This window comes from Platalea leucorodia, assembly GCF_965183815.1.
Source record: "Platalea leucorodia genome assembly, chromosome: 3".
Lineage (NCBI taxonomy): Eukaryota > Metazoa > Chordata > Aves > Pelecaniformes > Threskiornithidae > Platalea > Platalea leucorodia.
Genome location: NC_138825.1, coordinates 30096124 through 30113161, shown reverse-complemented (window position 1 = coordinate 30113161; position 17038 = coordinate 30096124). Strand labels below are relative to the sequence as shown.

General features: G+C 36.5%; 1 protein-coding gene across 1 annotated transcript in view; it reads right to left on the bottom strand.

Moving 5' to 3' along the window:
* Positions 1-2362: 2362 nt before the first annotated feature.
* PLEKHH2 (pleckstrin homology, MyTH4 and FERM domain containing H2) overlaps positions 2363-17038 on the bottom strand; it is a 50911-nt gene continuing 36235 nt past the window's right edge. Inside the window, exons 19-29 of the mRNA XM_082306312.1 lie at positions 15683-15862; positions 14162-14259; positions 13521-13698; positions 11571-11726; positions 10046-10143; positions 9514-9655; positions 8630-8775; positions 6914-7043; positions 6054-6140; positions 4193-4330; positions 2363-3091 (exon numbers count right to left, since the gene is read on the bottom strand). Of these exons, the coding sequence (XP_082162438.1) occupies positions 2909-3091; positions 4193-4330; positions 6054-6140; positions 6914-7043; positions 8630-8775; positions 9514-9655; positions 10046-10143; positions 11571-11726; positions 13521-13698; positions 14162-14259; positions 15683-15862 (1536 nt within the window). The 3' untranslated portion in view covers positions 2363-2908. The remainder of the gene's footprint in view (positions 3092-4192; positions 4331-6053; positions 6141-6913; positions 7044-8629; positions 8776-9513; positions 9656-10045; positions 10144-11570; positions 11727-13520; positions 13699-14161; positions 14260-15682; positions 15863-17038) is intronic.

Genomic DNA, 17038 nt, shown 5'->3' with positions numbered 1-17038 from the left:
ATTGACAAGGCAGAGTGAAGTTCAAGTAATATATTAATTTACATTGCATTCCAAATATTATTTTCAAATCAATGTGATTGTTTATACAGAGAGTTACCACTGCTCTTTTAGTTTCATCGGCCATTTATACTGATTGTTGTTACTGACCGCTAGCTCAAAGCAAGCACAAAAGATGTTCTGAAGTTCATCGTAGAAAGTGAAGCCTCCTTGCATGCGTTAACACGTTAACCTCATGCCGGGAATATTTTTACAGCCTAGGTTCTGCAAGCCTTGAGCACGGGACGTTCTTCAGCATCAGTCCCAGAGGTCGCTACTCATTTGACAGCTCCCATCGTACCATCAGTGCTGAAGATTAGAAGGTGAGAAAGGTCTAGTTCCTACCCGGGCTTTAGTCATGGATTAGGTAGCACGGTATGAATTGCTTTGGTGGACGACTCAAGGTTAAGACTGAGATGTGGATCACTCATGAGGCTTCGGCTGGGTGGGGAAGGCAGAACAGATATCTGCCTGGACTCTGAAATTTTCAGCTGTGTTGTCTTACGTTGTGTGGTATCCTCTGAGTAGCTAGATTAACATGGAGTCAGTTCCCCAAGACTTGCACAGCTGTGTTTGCAAGCCGAGCTGCTGAAGTGTGTTGCGTGTGTAAGCGACTTTACTTGCTGACTCTGTTAACTTGAAGGGAAGTGTCTGCGTGAGGAGGTTACTGTCATGCTACGGAAACCTCGCTCTTGCTAATCAAAATCCTGGAAGAAACTTCATTTTTTAGTGTAGTGTTGTCATGGTAACTCTGATTCCAAGTGCATTTATTTCATAAAAATGAAGACAGCATTTCTGGTAATGTGACTTTATGGGGTTAATGGCGACCTATAATGAGCGGTTAGTGGTAATAAGTCTGGAAAGTGCAGCCAAGAAAAGGGAACTAAGGCATGAATTGCTTCTGGCACTGTGATGTATACTGCAGCGGCAAGAGCTTAACACTAAAAAGCAAAGCAATGCCTAGAGTTATCTACGCAAAGGCAGGCAGGTACATCATACTGTACTTCACAGATTGTATACTGCTTTATAAAGGAGCTGTTTGTTTGTAAGGCTGTGTTAATGAAAACTGTTTAAAAGACTCAAAATCTGCACATCAGCTGTGTCTATTGTATATCATGTTGTCTCCACAATTAAAAAAAGATTTTAAAAACTTGGTAAACAAGCTCCCTAGCGACATGCTCCGCTTTTTTTGCTTTCTAATAGAACCTGATCTGCCACACTCATTTAAAACTGGACAATTAGGAAAGAATTACTAGTTGGAGTATTCCAGGCTGATTGCTATCATAATTTCATGATGACATGAAAATTTCTGTATTTGTAAACTGCAGTTTCTAATCATCATATTTGAGAAGCTTTAGACTATGACCTGTGTATAACCGATGCAGTAGCAGCTGTCTGAATTTGCACACACAACACTCTCCCCCCCCCCCCCCCAAATTGCTGAAAGTTAACTATTCTGCTGATTGCAAAGGAGATTTTCTACCTTCAAATATTAAAATTTATCATTGTGAAATTACTTCAGTTTTAAGTAATTTAAAAAAACCAACCAAACAATGAGGGCTAGCCGTAAGGGATTAACAATCCATGATCATTAGCATGAGCAGAAGTGGAAATTGTGAAATGTGTATGAATCAGTGGTTTATGTTTGACTACCTTTTCTATGGTTGGACCTAAATTATCTATTAGAGTATGCTGCTGATCCATTTCAGAGCCTGCAGCAGTGGTTTCTTTGCATGGAAACGAAAATGTGGACTGGAAGAAAAAATGGGTATAACTTCTATATATTTGACCCGGCGTAGCACTGAGGCTTGCAGCTGACAAAGGCAACCAGAAAGTGCTCCCAGGTCCAGTAGTGCAGATCCAGCATTATGTCTTCAGTGTGCAAGAACATTATATTAGTATTATAATATGAAATGTACGGATACAAATGAAAAACAAGAAGTGCAACTTTTACAAAATATTATTCTGAATCATTGTATATACATTATACACATTATACATGGATTTTATATGTCACATGTCTCCAAGTTTAGACACAACAGTTCAAGCAATGTCTTTCTGTGTCATTCTTGCATCTGTATTACATTATTATTCTGGATTAAAGAAGAAATTATGTACGGGATCTTGTTTAACAAAACTATACTAAATACAGTGCCAGTCCAATTTAGATTTTTCCAAAAGGCTGGGGCAGAGAAGGATTATTTAGAAATTTACCAGACCAAGGCTGAAGATTTGCCAAGTAAAATAGCTGTATAACAAAGGCTAGAGTGTATCATAAGAATACTCTTTAGATTTATAATAGTTACATGATGTGCTTATGTTTTTTTTTTTAAGGAGAAACAATTACACAAATCAAACAATTCATTCTTTTTAGTCCCATGGTGCTTGCATTGCAAATAAGGAGGGGTGCTGGAAGTGGAAAATATTCTATGTTTGCCTTTTTTTTAAACAAACATTTCTTTTCAAAATGAAGGTTATACAACTTGCATAATTTTCAAAAATAGAGATGAAGAGTTAGAGTTGAAGACAGCTTGGTCCCTGAGTAAATATCTGGAAAACAACTAAAATCTATACAGTTGTTCCCAAGGCCACCTTTCCTCATCACTATCAACAGACACATTTATTTTTCAGTTGTAGGCACAAGCCACCACCAGTAGAGCATAATCCTTAAATTGGCTCATCATCATTCCAGTTCAGGCCAGGGCTTTAATTAAAGGGCTCCTCCTGTTATATACCATTGAAATGAATGGAAACCTATCTGCCTTTCTTTTGGTTATGGACCTGCTTATGCTCTATGTCTTGTACATCAAAACATTTTCAATCAGTGTAGAAACCCTGTAACAAAGATGGATTATCATGATACGTAATCGTTTCATAACAAAGTGGGACATTTAGTTGGTCTGTTGTTTGCAAGAAGTGGTTGACTGCCGGTTTCCTTGAGTTTCTGTCCACTTGGAGGTGTCAGTAATGCTGGAGCAGAGAGGTGATGAGCAGCTCCTTTCAGCTGATGAAAGTTATTAATATAGCTGGCAATCAGTAGAGTGATCTCAAGAATCTATAACAGGAACATACAAAACTCTCTGAAAAATACAGTGATGTGTTTTGACTGCTGAAAAAATAGCTAACTTTCTAGAAAGTGACAGTCACCATCAACTGGAAAAGTACTTGTACTTTATCAAACAAATTAATGATGGGGAGAGAGGAGATGCCTAATAGAGCTTTCTTCTATCGCTCCTTGCCAATAATGTAATGTTATTCTCATCAGTATGCTGGATACTTTGTCTTCCACAGTCTTCAGTGATTCAAACAGATTGTTTCTTTCACTTTGAGAGAGATTTTGAAGTCCGAAAGATGACGCTTTTAGAAAAAACTTTCATGATGTGTTCCCTTAATTTTGCTAGAAAATATCTAGTGCTCAGAGAGCTAAAGACGCAGAGTAGATAAAAGGAATAAAGACTTCTGGGAGCTTTTTACCATATTTTCTCTTTGCAATCCACAACCTTGCCTATAAGGGCACAATCTGAGGGAAACTTGAACAGATATATTTTACTATGCTTACTTGTATGAAGAGTCATGTTTTAACCCAAATTTAGATGTGCAATTTTGTATTCTGTTTGATAAATTGTTCTAACAGCAAAAGACTTCAGAATCTTTGTTTTTTTAAAAAATACAGTCAATCTTACCAGTGAAGGAGAGAATCTAGATTTAAAAAGAATGAACAGTTTCCTTACCAAAGGTAAAAAAAATCCTAGGATTTTTAAGAAGTGACTGATCTTTCAGATCTTGTGTTCTGAGTTCCACTGTAGAACACAAATGTACCTTCTTAAAAATTATCTCTGGTGCTGATCAAGCGAACAGACTAGTTTTTAGGTACTGCATATACGTCCTGTCCTTAATAGCCTTCTTTGTCCTTCTATGAAAAATTTGGAATGTTATAGACAGGGACATGAAAAGAAAAGGAACACATCAGTATTGTCACTGCTAGCTCTTATATTACTAGTTGTTTCACTCTCTAAAACCATCTGGCAAAAGTCAATAATCTGAGAATGCTAGGAATAAAGAAGGTGTTTCATCTTTCACATCTGTTAAGGATTACCCACTAGAAAAAGTAGAAAAGTAGCAGATGGTGGAAAACTGTTTCAGGTAGTATACCAACCTTTGGTTTTGTCATGGCAAAAAGGTGTTTTTCAGTTGATTTGTCCTTTGTCTGAGCATTGTTAACAACCAACATAAAATCATCTTGATAGCCTCCGAAAGTCATCAGACTCTTATATGTATATGTAACTGTTAATCGCTTAAAAAAGAAAACCAAAAAAACCAAAACACAAAGCTATAAGCAGGACAATGGAGGAAAAGCAGATAATGACAAATACTTCTTTTAAAAATATAATTACACATGTATTTTTCAAAATGTTGTTGTTAGCCTCTTACGAATCTTGAAATTAATTGTAGATTTTGGGATAGCTTCATTCAGACCTTTGCTATGAGGAATTTCCATTGCAGATGATAACTCTTGTAAGTTTGACCTCTGTTTCTATTCCAAATTAATTAGATCAAAGATATTATAAGCAGGTTTCAACTCAAATGTGTAATTCAATTTACACAAGTCTTGACTGACTTTGAGAGAAGTTAATCTTAGGAATTCCATTTGAAATCGAAGCAGTGTCTAAATAAATTAAATGGCAGAGTATGAGACATCTAAAGGAATTTAACCCCAGGACTTCTTTTTGTGCAGTGATGTAGTTTACATGCACACAAATGAAATTAAATTCTGTTCTCTTTTTTTTTCACATCTCTGATGAAACATAAATGCTTTCAAGTCTCCTCTGCTTTCCCTGTCTCGGCTCTTATTGTTCAATGTTCAACACCACACCAGTGGCCTTTGAGTCTATGATTAGCATTTAATTTATCATTACAACTCATATTAATGTGCTGCAGATGTCCACGTTTAAAATTCATCGGGAGATAATATCTGTACAACAACTGACTTAACGTCCTTCGGTTACTAAGCCTCTTTTTGCCCTTATTTTGAAATAATGTTTTCTCTAACTACCCCTTGCAACATCATTTCTGATACCCTTGATCCTTCCTACAGAAAATCAGAATATTCCCTGGAAACTGAGCATTTCTTGAATGGCAAGTAAGGCCTGCCGATATTGTAAACTGGCAGTGCTCTGCAGAAATGCCATAGCTAGCTCTATGAGTCGATAGTGTTCATAGAGCTTTCTGCAGTCTGATGCAAGTTCCTTTTGCTTGTTCTCTGAACAGAGCTGCTGTTTGCTCTCATGTTCTTTGTTTTATTATTTCTTTAACTGCACAGAAACAAAATGAAAAGGTCCATATCAGTACAATTATAAAGTTGAGATTTTAATTTTCTGATATTCAATATTAGCACTTGCTAATAGCACCATGCCTTCTCTTTCTTTGCAGGATATAAATTAAAGCAGGGATCTTCTCAGGCACTGCTTTTTTACACTGATTACATGACTCGCTTCCTGTGAAAACTTTTATTGCAAATCAAAGAAAAATCAGAGCCTAAAATGACATAATTAAATAACACTGGGTTATATTACCTACTATTAAACAAAAATAATACAATGAAAATAACAATCTTTTAAAGTAACTGCTCTTTGCAGAGTGTATGTATTATGAATAATAATGGAAAATGAAGTCTCCAGGAAAAGAAAATTAATGTTCTTGTAAGAACTGTAACTATGGATCTCCTGACATCTGAATGATTAAAACATTAACATTTCATTAAAAGATATAAAAACTGTATCTGATAAACAAAAATAAATTCTGTGCAAAGAATTCATTACTTATTTCTATTATTAGTGCTACTATAATGATGATAACATTAAAGCGTTTTGAAAGGAATGAATTTTTGCTTTAAGAGAGACTAGATAACTTAGCATGGAAGGCTAATGCCATCTTTTATGTAGTATGGTGACGAATCTCTCCATATACTCAGTATTAAAATCTACTTTGACCAAAATTAAAAAAGGAATTTCACTTACCATAGAGCTGTAATCTAGGATGCTTATGCCGTCTTCATGTACAGCAAACCATATGAAGGACTTCTCAACTGAGGATGTTGCTAGAGGCTACAAAGAGAAATGTTCTTTGATTACTACTTCAAAATGAGGCAATATGTAAATAATTATTAACTCTCAGCTATTATAGAGCTCGCTCTATCCACAGATCTGAGATTTACGCTGGGAGGGAACTGATGTAAAGGAATTGAATTAGCTGCCCAAAGCCATGTAGGCGGCCAGTGGCAGAACTATGAACTCAACCTAATACTCTCGAACCTCCCCCGGTGCTTAGTCCAATAAAATGTATAGTATCATTAATAAAATAAAAAAAAGGTCAGGTGATTTAAAGTTTGTTCACTAGCACATATGTCTACATACACAAAGAACAAAGTGCTGATACTAGTGGTTTAAGAGAAATTGAGAGAGGCCAGCACAGAAGGGAGTGCTCTAAATACCCTTAACAACATTTAGTGTTCCTGCAAGGTTCAGTCTCCGTAGCCGGTTAATGATGCTTTTTCAATATTCTACTAGTTACCAGGTAAAAAAAAGTCTGAAACAAAAAGGATGTCATCTCAAACTAAGATACAAGAAAATTAAAAGATACCACCTAGATTAATAATGTAAAACAAGCAGTAAGTGTATTGGAAAGTTACTGTTATGGTATACTTAGTACTATGGCTGTTACATTTCACCAGTATATGGCTTAAACAATTTAGTAATTTGACAAGAGATTGAATCAGCACATGTATAACACACTCATTTTCAACAAAAAGGTATTACTATTTTCAAATTATATTTATATTTAAAAAGAACCACCACTCAAACCCAGTAAAGTTTCTTACTTTTGCTGCGAACAATTTAGCACCAAAGAAAGACCATTTTCTGGCTACAGTGAGATAAATGCGCACACAGTCTGCAGCACTGTGCCCCCGGAGAGCCATCCATCTTGTAGACAATCGCTGACAAAGCTGTCTGTTGAAATGAAATATGTAATTTTGTTATTGAAAGGAATTTAAATGCTTACCCATAGTGAGTTTAATGAGCAAAAAAAAATCCATTTGTTAAAATGATAATTTAAGTTAATACAACAGCTATCACTTATACAGTATTAAATAAATCCGAAATGTCATTTAATATTTTTATGCACATGAAAATTACAAAGTATCTTCTAATTTCTGCAACATTATGATTAAATATTGATGTAGCAGTTGCAGCATAAAGGGAAAAAGTCTAGTACAGCTTTTAATGCATCTCTACAGATGATCAATCTACCTTTATCAGTTCTCAACAGCTATGCCAGTTGTCATTCCAAAAATCCATCCAGCTTAGCACGTATCTTTACCTGTGGCTAGTAACAGAAGTGGAAGATACAGTTTAACACTACTCTTTTTTAGTGTATCTATCTGGGCACCGCTACCAAAAAGGGTGCTTCTGATGTATGATGTGTTCACACTGGCTCTTTTCTTTTGTGGCCCCATGGTGAGTTGGTTCAATAAAATGATCCTATGGAAAACTAATCCTCCAAAAAAACCCCCAGAATACCTTTCTAGCATATTGACTTGCAGGAATGACTCACCTGGCAGCCACAAGATTATTAGATGCAGCCCAAGAAAAGGGAGGGGGAATGTATAGTAAAGGGAGATCTCTCACTTGCAGCTTACTCTTACGGAAAGTTTATGAAGTCAGACTGCATCCTTAGCAAAAGAATACAAGAAACAGGGCAGGTATAGAGTGATGCTTTCCCTGACACGGACTCCCAGCTCTGGCAATTGGTAGTTTAGGGAGTACTTGGAACAGTTCAACAGGTGTTTGACTTAATCCTCCATGAGTTAGTCTAATCTAGGACCTGTTATACTTTGTTCTTTGAAATTAATTGCATAACTTTCTATTTGTTGGGCATATACTTTTGAATGTCCCTATTATCTTCTGATTATGTAATAATGTTACTTTGTGCATATGATAATAGCTTTAAACTTTCTCAGCCCTGTAGTGAAGAATGAGGAAAACATTTCTATGTTGTTTATTGGTCTTCAAAATTGCTATTGGAATGACTTTGGATAATTTATTACACTCTTCTGCTCTTCTTTATGTTAATAGGTGTTGACTGAAATGACTTGCAGATTATTCGTTTTAAATTAAGTGATACCTTACTAGCAAGTCCACTAGGTTAATGTATTGCCAATTTGACTGGCTGCCAGTAATTGCACATTTGAATAGCAAACACTCAGATCAGATCCTCATTTTCTTCAGTAGTTCTTTAGTCTGTGCACAGACTTAATTTAGATTTGCTGAATAAGAAAAATAAGAATTTCAAAATCCCTGGGTTTTGTAACACTATGTAGTAACTTGTACAGCTTTTGCTGGAATGCATGCTTAATGATGGTCCTCTGTTTAGATTAGAAATATACAGAGGGAATGGATAATTTAGCAAGAATCTGAGTTTCAAACAAAGGTTTAGGCAAATATGACATAACAGTCAGTTGTACTTAATGACAACTTAAACCTCCTCATTTCACTCCTAGATTTTGAGAGAGTATGAATCACAAAATACGTCTCACCTTAATTGTTCCTCTGAACAACCATGCCTGTATCTCTTAGGGTAGAATCTCTCCAAAACTTGTTTTAATGTTTGATTGGACTTGGACTGGGAAGTGACTTGCCCTGCTGGAGTTGAGAAAGGCCGTTCAAAATCTCCAATCTCTACCTAAGGGAAAGACCACAAAGAAGAAAATTTTTTGTTACTCCAGAGTAATTTTCTAGTTGGGTATTATGAGCTATCTTTCCCTCTGTCTTACAAAGTATGAAATGAAAAACAGTTTGTCAATTAATGTATATTTTTCACTGATATAAAAGTCATGCAAGTAATGTTATTTTTCTTATTTTATATTTACCATGGAAAAAAGATAAACTTCATGTATAAATTGTACAAATACAATACTTACTAGTTCTGCTCTGAGATTGGTAGATCTCCAATTTAGATTTATTGAGGAACACCATCAAATAACTTTCTCAATAACCTTCCCTTGAGCCTTTAGTTTTTTAAAAATAAAACAGATCTTATCAAGACCGTGTCTAGTAAAGGATTCTTAGGCTTTCATTAAACAGCTCTTACTTTGGTGTATTAACTTGCAGAAATCACGTAAGGAATAGTGAATGAAGAAACAGTACATGATTACATGATATTTAATCGAAGTGGGCCTGACTGTGTAGGAGGTAAAGCACATTTTATCCGTACTGGTGCCAACAGCAGCATACACTGTAAAGCACTTCCACTGAAGTACTGAGTTAGCCTTACACAACGAGTCCAGCCCAGTCCATTTCCTGCGCTATTGTGTGTAAAAGGTGGAGGTCACCTGACTGTCAAGCCGTTCTGGACCAGTTTCTTTATTCAGGTTTTTTATCTGTAAAACTGCTGTGTGAATCATTAATGCACAAGGATTACCTGAGCTAAAAGAGCTGTCAATTCCATCGCTAGTTCTTTGTTCACGGGGAAGAGTCCATTGACTATTTGATCATTTGTCTGATATACTAGCAGCAGCTTCTCTCTCTCTGTCTCCCCATGGACTTGAACTGAAAAATAAAGCCTACAGAAAAGACAGAAAGTTATTAAATAAAGAAGATAGGGAAATGCATTAGCCCTGAGGATTAGCAGTATCTGCTCTGAATGTGACATGTTTACGTCAGCTTCAAAACACATCAGCAGAGCAACACTTGTACTTGAACCAGTGAGCAAATATTTAATTTCAGTCTTCTGAGTTGTGTTGCTTTTTTTTTTTTTTTTTGGCAGCCCTGCTCACCTCTTGAGAACTAGAAAAAAGTAACTACAGGGTTTTTTTATAAATTCTCCAGTTACACGTATTTACTATTTTTGTTGCAAGCTTTGAGTCAGCCAATATTTTTCAGATGAAGAAACTCTGCATAAATTAAAAACAAATCTTGGGACAAGGCAGAGATGTTATACTTGCTATACAAACCTATTTTTGTAAGTAAGGCGGACAGTCCTTGTGCCTTCACATTTCCCAGGGTGTTGTTCTTTGGAGGCTTGCTCCCATTTTGAAATAATGTCACAGATCTAGAAGGAAAGCAACACAAAACTGCATTTGCCCCGTATTTCTCTTTGAAAAAACCTTTGAATGGAAATTGTCTACTTATTTTAATATCCTTTACCTATTACATATCAGAAACATACATAGCTTGAATTTTTAAATTTACTGAAAGACAACTTTACTTGCATTTCTTAGTTGGAGCATTTAATAATTAACGTTTTTGTTGTTTGTTTATCCTGCAACACACACACTACCTCTGGAAACAAGCCATAACATGCTTATATGGAAAGGCCAGGTACTTGATTTAGCAGCAGCCAATGAATGTGTAATTATACAGAATGAGTTGTTATATAATTAATCAAATGCCTTTGATCTCTGACTTCTCTTTCTGCTGCACGCTGGAGTTTTTCAGGTCCTTTCTAGTAACTGCTATAAAGTTTGTATGAAGTTTGTTATAAAGCACAGCAAGAGTGGTTCACAAGCGGCGCAGGCGGGTAGGTGGGCAGATGGGGAGGAGGTGGAACGGAGGTACTGGCAGCCCTGCTGGGCTTCATGTCACCGTTCCTTCATAACAGAGCCTTCCTGGAAGCAGTAATGTGACCAGCTTCTGAAGTTGCATTTACCAAGAAAATAAGTACATTTTTTATACATTTTGTTTTTCATATGGTAATTATTCCAGTAGGGGAAGAGAGCTGATCATGATGACCCTGCTTTTGTTTGTCACTAAGGCCTGGTTGTACCACACCCTGTAACTCAAAGCGCAGCTGTGAACATTGGCCGAAGGGTGCAAAAGAACCACTTGACAGAAGCACAAAAAATTCATTATTCATTAGTTGCTAAAAAGCTTGAAAAATATCTAATATTTTATTAATGTATAGATTATATTGCATTTTGCCAATCTTTACTGCAAAGAATTTAATTCTAGCAATAGAGTGAACTAAAATTCAGATTTCAGAACAGTGATAAGCCAAACATTGGAAATTTCCTGAACTGAACCCTAATTATTCTGTATTTAGATTAGGAACTCTTTCTTTTTTTAGTTCCTCAGGATCTCCACCCCAGTATGAATGACTTTGGACCTCAAATGGCCATCTTTTGGAGCTATACAAGAAATGTTAACTGAAATCTCTGAATGCATCTTGGACTCCAATTGCTTTTTAGTTTTAAAGGACTGTGATTAGTACCAGCTTACTTCTTTTTAACCCAGCTGCTACTTCTATGAATAATATCAGTCTCCCAGACAAAGCTTTTAAATATAGTTCACTGAATGAATTTCAGCAATTGAAAAAGCAATGGGTTTTGTTAATCTTTCCTTTTTACGTTATGAGGAAAAAAACCTAAAGACAGTTTTCAGCCTGAAAAATATTTTCCTTTACATTGTCTGAAGAGAGCTCTGTAAAACGAAGATATTTTGTTGTTTTATATGCAGAGCTCATTAAAGGCTTTTGTTTACCTTGATGTTTCCTTGAAGACAGTGCTCTATATCCTTGCCAGAGGGATCATCAGAAAACAGTGCAAATCCTGACTGAGCTGGTTTCCTCATTCCTGTATCCTGGTTCAGGGTGTTCAGAAATTCCTCCACTGTGGTAGAAGCATCAAACCCAACAACCTAAGAAAGCAGCCAAAATGTATTTTGCTATCAAACTTATTAGAAAAACCCACCATCTTACCCCCTCCTCCTCCCCCCCAAAAATCTAAGATATTGAGGGATAATACCTCTAGAATAACAGTGGCAATGTAAGACCCATTCCATCCTCTCTGAATAACTTTTTGTCATTGGAAATGAAAAAAATCCATAAAGGGTTTGGAAAAGATTCAAGATCTCCACATGGGAAGTCAATTTAATGGAGTTTTTCTCCATCCAAAAATTGACGAACTTTCCAACAGATTATACCTTACTGCATTTTGTTTATGAAACCAAAGTCACTATCAAAAAGCTTCCAAATGTAGTATTTTTGGTTTTCTTTTCTTTGTTTATACTGGTTTCTTTGCACTTGCTACACTTGAATTTCTGTTACAGAATTTATATAACAGAAAGCAGTCTAGTAGCTGAGCTTTTTGTGACAAATACCACTTGAAAAATTAAGAAAATTCATCAATTCAGAAGGGTATTTACTGGCAGATCTACCTTGGCAAATCCAAAATATTTTGCAAGTGTTGCTCTGTCACTACTATGTAGGCCAGTAATATAGAGAGCCTTCTAAGTTTTATTTTCCCAAATCTGAATTTTTGTCTGTTGTTATTAGTATTAAAGCATTTTAGCAAGAGATTGCAAATGGCTTTTATACAGATAGTAGTTGCTGATGTTCATGTCTATCTATTTTGAGGGTGTTTTCCTGTCTTTGATATGTTGAAGGCCCCTTACCTCTTTTTTGTAAAGAAATATCTTGAAAAAGGATCTTGGACTTCTATTTTGGGCTCCTCAGTGGTTGGAATTAAAAAAAAAAAATCTGTTGAATCTAGCTTTAGAGAGGAATACAAGAGTTTTCAATACCACTATAACTCGTTATTTGATCCCACTGAAGTAATTTATTTATTTAATTACAATTTTCCTACTCCTTAAGTATACATTTTTGAGCAATAAATAACTAGTGAGCAGTTATTCCTTTACTTCTTCAAACTTCAATTTTGAAACGTTTTAGGATGATTTAAATACATGTTAAATACATGCTGTTTTTTTCTGTTTTACCAGGAAAGCAGTAAGCAATTAAAAAACTTAGAGGGAAAAAAACCCCAGAGTTGTTCTGTGACCTGAAATGAAAAGTTTATTCGATATAGTTTTGATTTCATATAAAAACTTGCTTTCTGTCTAGGAATACTGTGAATTGTTAAAAAACTCTTTTCAGCCAGCTCTCATGGTTAGAAACACAAACCAGGATATGAAGCAGTATGCATGGAAGCCCACGGAAAGTTCCCTACAGGCTTTGACTGATGAGGTCCCAAAAGAGTTAAGAACGAAGCTGTGTTTGTTGTGTAACAAATATAGTTATCCTTCATGACTGATAATGGGAGTTACAGCTGTGGTTCCAGGCCCTCAGTGAGATATTTAACTTTCAAGATGTCTGATGAAAGGAAGTGGAATTTACTACCTTTCCCTGTTTTTCAGTCTAATTCATTCATCTGGTGGTCAGGTTAAACAAGAAACAGAACTTTAGTACTTCTCACTCTTAAGAGCTTTTAATTTTTTTTTCCTTTCTTTTAAAGATTTCTCCCAAAACCTTTAGTCTTTGTTGATGAAATCTGATTCAATTACCTTGTGCCTGCCATTGCTAGCACTGGCACAGGATGAAACTCGAACCATGTTTACCTTAACAATTACAATTCTGTTTCTGATATACTACTTCATGTATATGCTAATAGCAAGGGGTTGGGAGGTTAGATTTTGTGGTCTACCTGACATTACCTGATATATGCCATTCATGAAATGAACTGGAATACTGAAGGGCAGCGAATGGTGGTAAGGGTTTCTTAGAAGAGTGGAAAGGATTTCCATTCTGGAAGGTCTGGCTTCTCGGTCTCCGTTCTGCTGGGTACGCTCTACACATCGCTGACAATATATTGCATATTTCCCAAATTCAGTCCTGTGACAAAAAGAGAATTAAGGCAATTCTTGGGGACTGATTGAAAGGATAGTAAACTGAGTAAATCTCTCTGGGGGTGCCAAATGGGAGGAGCGCTCAGATTTCACTCTGCGAGATTTCCAATGCATTTTTCCATGTGGAATTATAAAGAGAATTAGTCTACTGAGACCAACAGAATTGTGCCAAAGAGTGTTTTGTGTAACTAACTGCCATATTTTGGTTTTCATGGTTTTGCAACATGCAGCCAGAGTTCCACTGCAGAGTATTGTTCAAAACAAAGGATAACTTTCCCAAGTGATGCACAGAAGTAACATGTGCTACATTTTAGTAGCACTGGAGCACAGTTCTACTCCAGTTTATTTTAAAACATATGTCTAAAGAGCTGAAATATTAAATAAAATACTGAAAATAAGGTACTTCAGAAAGACTAGTCGACTAGCTGGGTAATAATATTCAGGCACACCTGGAATCTGCATTCTTCTTTAAATGAAGTTTAAGAAGCCAAAGGAATGGGTGCTGGGGCAGAAAGAGTCCAACGCAGAGAGCCAAGAGCTGCAAGCCCTGGACAAAAGGAAGACATTCACCGTTTTAAACATCTTACAAAGTAAAACTTCCTGCTGTGGCTGCTGGCCAGCAGTGCAGCTTACTGTGCCAAGTCGAGTAACAGACAGCTGTAAATAGGAGTGAAAAAAACAAAACACAGAGAAGCTGAGTAAATAAGCATGTCATCTCATCGGAAGACCAAAATGCTCTCTTTCTATTTACTTGTGTACAGCAAGTTTCTTTTGGGGCTGGAGATGGGAAAGCAGATCAGTTTGTATAAAAAACAGTTAATACATAGGAAAAAAATACTAAGGCTGCAAGGCCAAGCACTAAGAAATGAGGAGAAGCCTGTGCAATTTCAATTAACCTCTCCTGTTACATTATGAAGCAACCCATAAGACATTTTCCTCCTACCAAGTAAATAGTAACTATTGAAAAAACAATTATTCAATATTTTGGTGTATTTTCATTGCTAAATATGTATCCATAGACTTCACTTAATACAGACCGCTCTCATGTACTCCAGATATACACTTACTAATGTTGCAACTACTTTTCTCACAATTATATCAATGCGTCATACTGAAATTTAGAAAATGGGGTTTTTCTGTCTTGATTTATCTGACCTGCCTGGTATTAAATAGAAATTTGACAGCACAGGCACAGATATTCCCTTTGATCAAATACCTGTACTTTGATGGAGGATAGCATCAGCTCTGTTTCAGGAAGACGCTGCAGTAGAAGCACGTGTGGGAGACTAGAGCATGAATTTAGGCCTTAAAAAAATATTGTGAGGCTACAAACATTTTACTGAATGTGTTAACCCTTAAAAATCATGCCAGTGGATTATGATAGCAACAGTTTATTCCCCTGTATCAGAGGGAAGGCCTTGCCAGTGGTACGAAAGTACCAGAGACGGATTATGGTTAGTTTAAATTCCATCAGCCCTATGTAACTTCAGTGTGTGCTAATTGACGTGAATGTGCTATGTCTGTTATAAAAGCTTTGTGGATGTCTTAGCGATGCACACATACCATACTGGCCATATCCACAACATGGCACTACAGCTTTTCTTCACACTCAGGCTATACAGACATCTGCCATGTGGTTTAGCCCACCAAGCTTCCTGATGCAGCCCCTCTCTTAGGAAAGATGCAGTAAAAGAGAATTAGGTTCTATACATGATGTCTTACTTAACACTTTACTTGAAGATAGCCCATTGTATGTCCAGCCTTTAAAAACAGCAGAGGCACAGATATACCCTGTCATCAAAAAAAAGTACTTTGATGGAGGATAGCATCAGCTCTGTTTCAGGAAGACACATTAGTAATAAGATATTATTTCAGGTTTTTATCTGATTTTAAGTAAGCAAATGCTACAGAAGTGTGGAGCCCCTTTACCACTCTAAACAGTCTGTGCTGTTGAAATAGGTACCAGTTACCTGTATCGGTCCTGCCTGGTTTTGTGGATGTCGACGTCTAGTCTGTTTAATAAGCTGACAACAGATCTCATTTTGAAGTTCAGGATGTGTGAGGCAGATCTGCAAAGCACTTTGGGCCAAAGATACATGGTAGTCAATGGCAGGAGAGTCAACTGCAGCATTTATAAACAACTGGCAGGTCTAGATATAAAATAATAAACAAGTGAGTTTGCATACAAAAAGCTCCAACAAATCTTTCAGATGTTCTGTGTAACAAAAGTGTGCTATAATTGCTGTCACAATTAGTCAGTTTACCAGTAGACTAAGAAACCCTGCTGGCCCTGCAAAAAGGGGGGAAAAGGGGCCAGAATGGATGAAAAGCTATACAGAGAGACTTAAGATAAAAACACCTCTTAAAAACACACTTTTCACTCCATATCTAATGGAGTGAGCTCTAGCAGGAGTTGCAACAGTTGTGGTGGGTAGGTGAGTTTAAGGACATGCTGAACATAGCTTATCCCTGTGCAGGACTTTAAAATACAAGGTGTGCAGCTCCCAGTGGCGGCCAGTGTAAAATGCTTGTGCGAGTAGTGTGCACAACATGGCAGAATACACACAGCTGAGAAAACCATAACTTAGAGCCATTTGTTTTACATCCTGGCTTGCACTGGTATTTTTACTGTGGGTAAGTATAAGCTTTCCTATCCTCAGTACTGTCTTAGGAAAGCCAGGTGTTAAGCATTTGTTGTGCTGTATTAGAAGAAAGCTTACATATCCCTCATTGCATTTACTCTATATAATACTTCGTGAATTTTCAAGGTATACAAGCAAAATACCAGAAATGGATGGAAGCCCAATCTGTTTCTAGTCTATCTGAAAATATGTGGATGCACAGGACTAATTTTTATCAGCAATGGAATAACTGAAACATGACTTGATCTGTTTCTAAATCAATTCCCTACCTGACTTTTAAACTGATATTTAGACAAATTTTCAATAAAGGTCATACAAGTAATCTCTTATTTATTTATTTTAGGCACGTGTCTGTGTTTTAAATTAGGTCTGAAATGCATTTCAGAAAGCGATTTCCAAATAGATATACATTTATTTTTATCAGAGAAGTACATTCCCTTTCAAATCTGCATGCTGCAGGACTGCAGAAAATAAGATGGATGTATTTCTTTAAAGTGCTTCAAACATTTCAGAGAAACAAGTGGGAAAGTTTGCCTACAAGTGGCTGTGACTGAATATATGGTGCTTGTCTTGAATTCCTTTCTAGATCCAAACCATTACATCAAAATTCTCCAGAGAGTTGATGCTTCAGGGAATTTGGTCTTTAGACTTGTGTAAGTTCTGTGGAGAAAGTTCATTTATCCA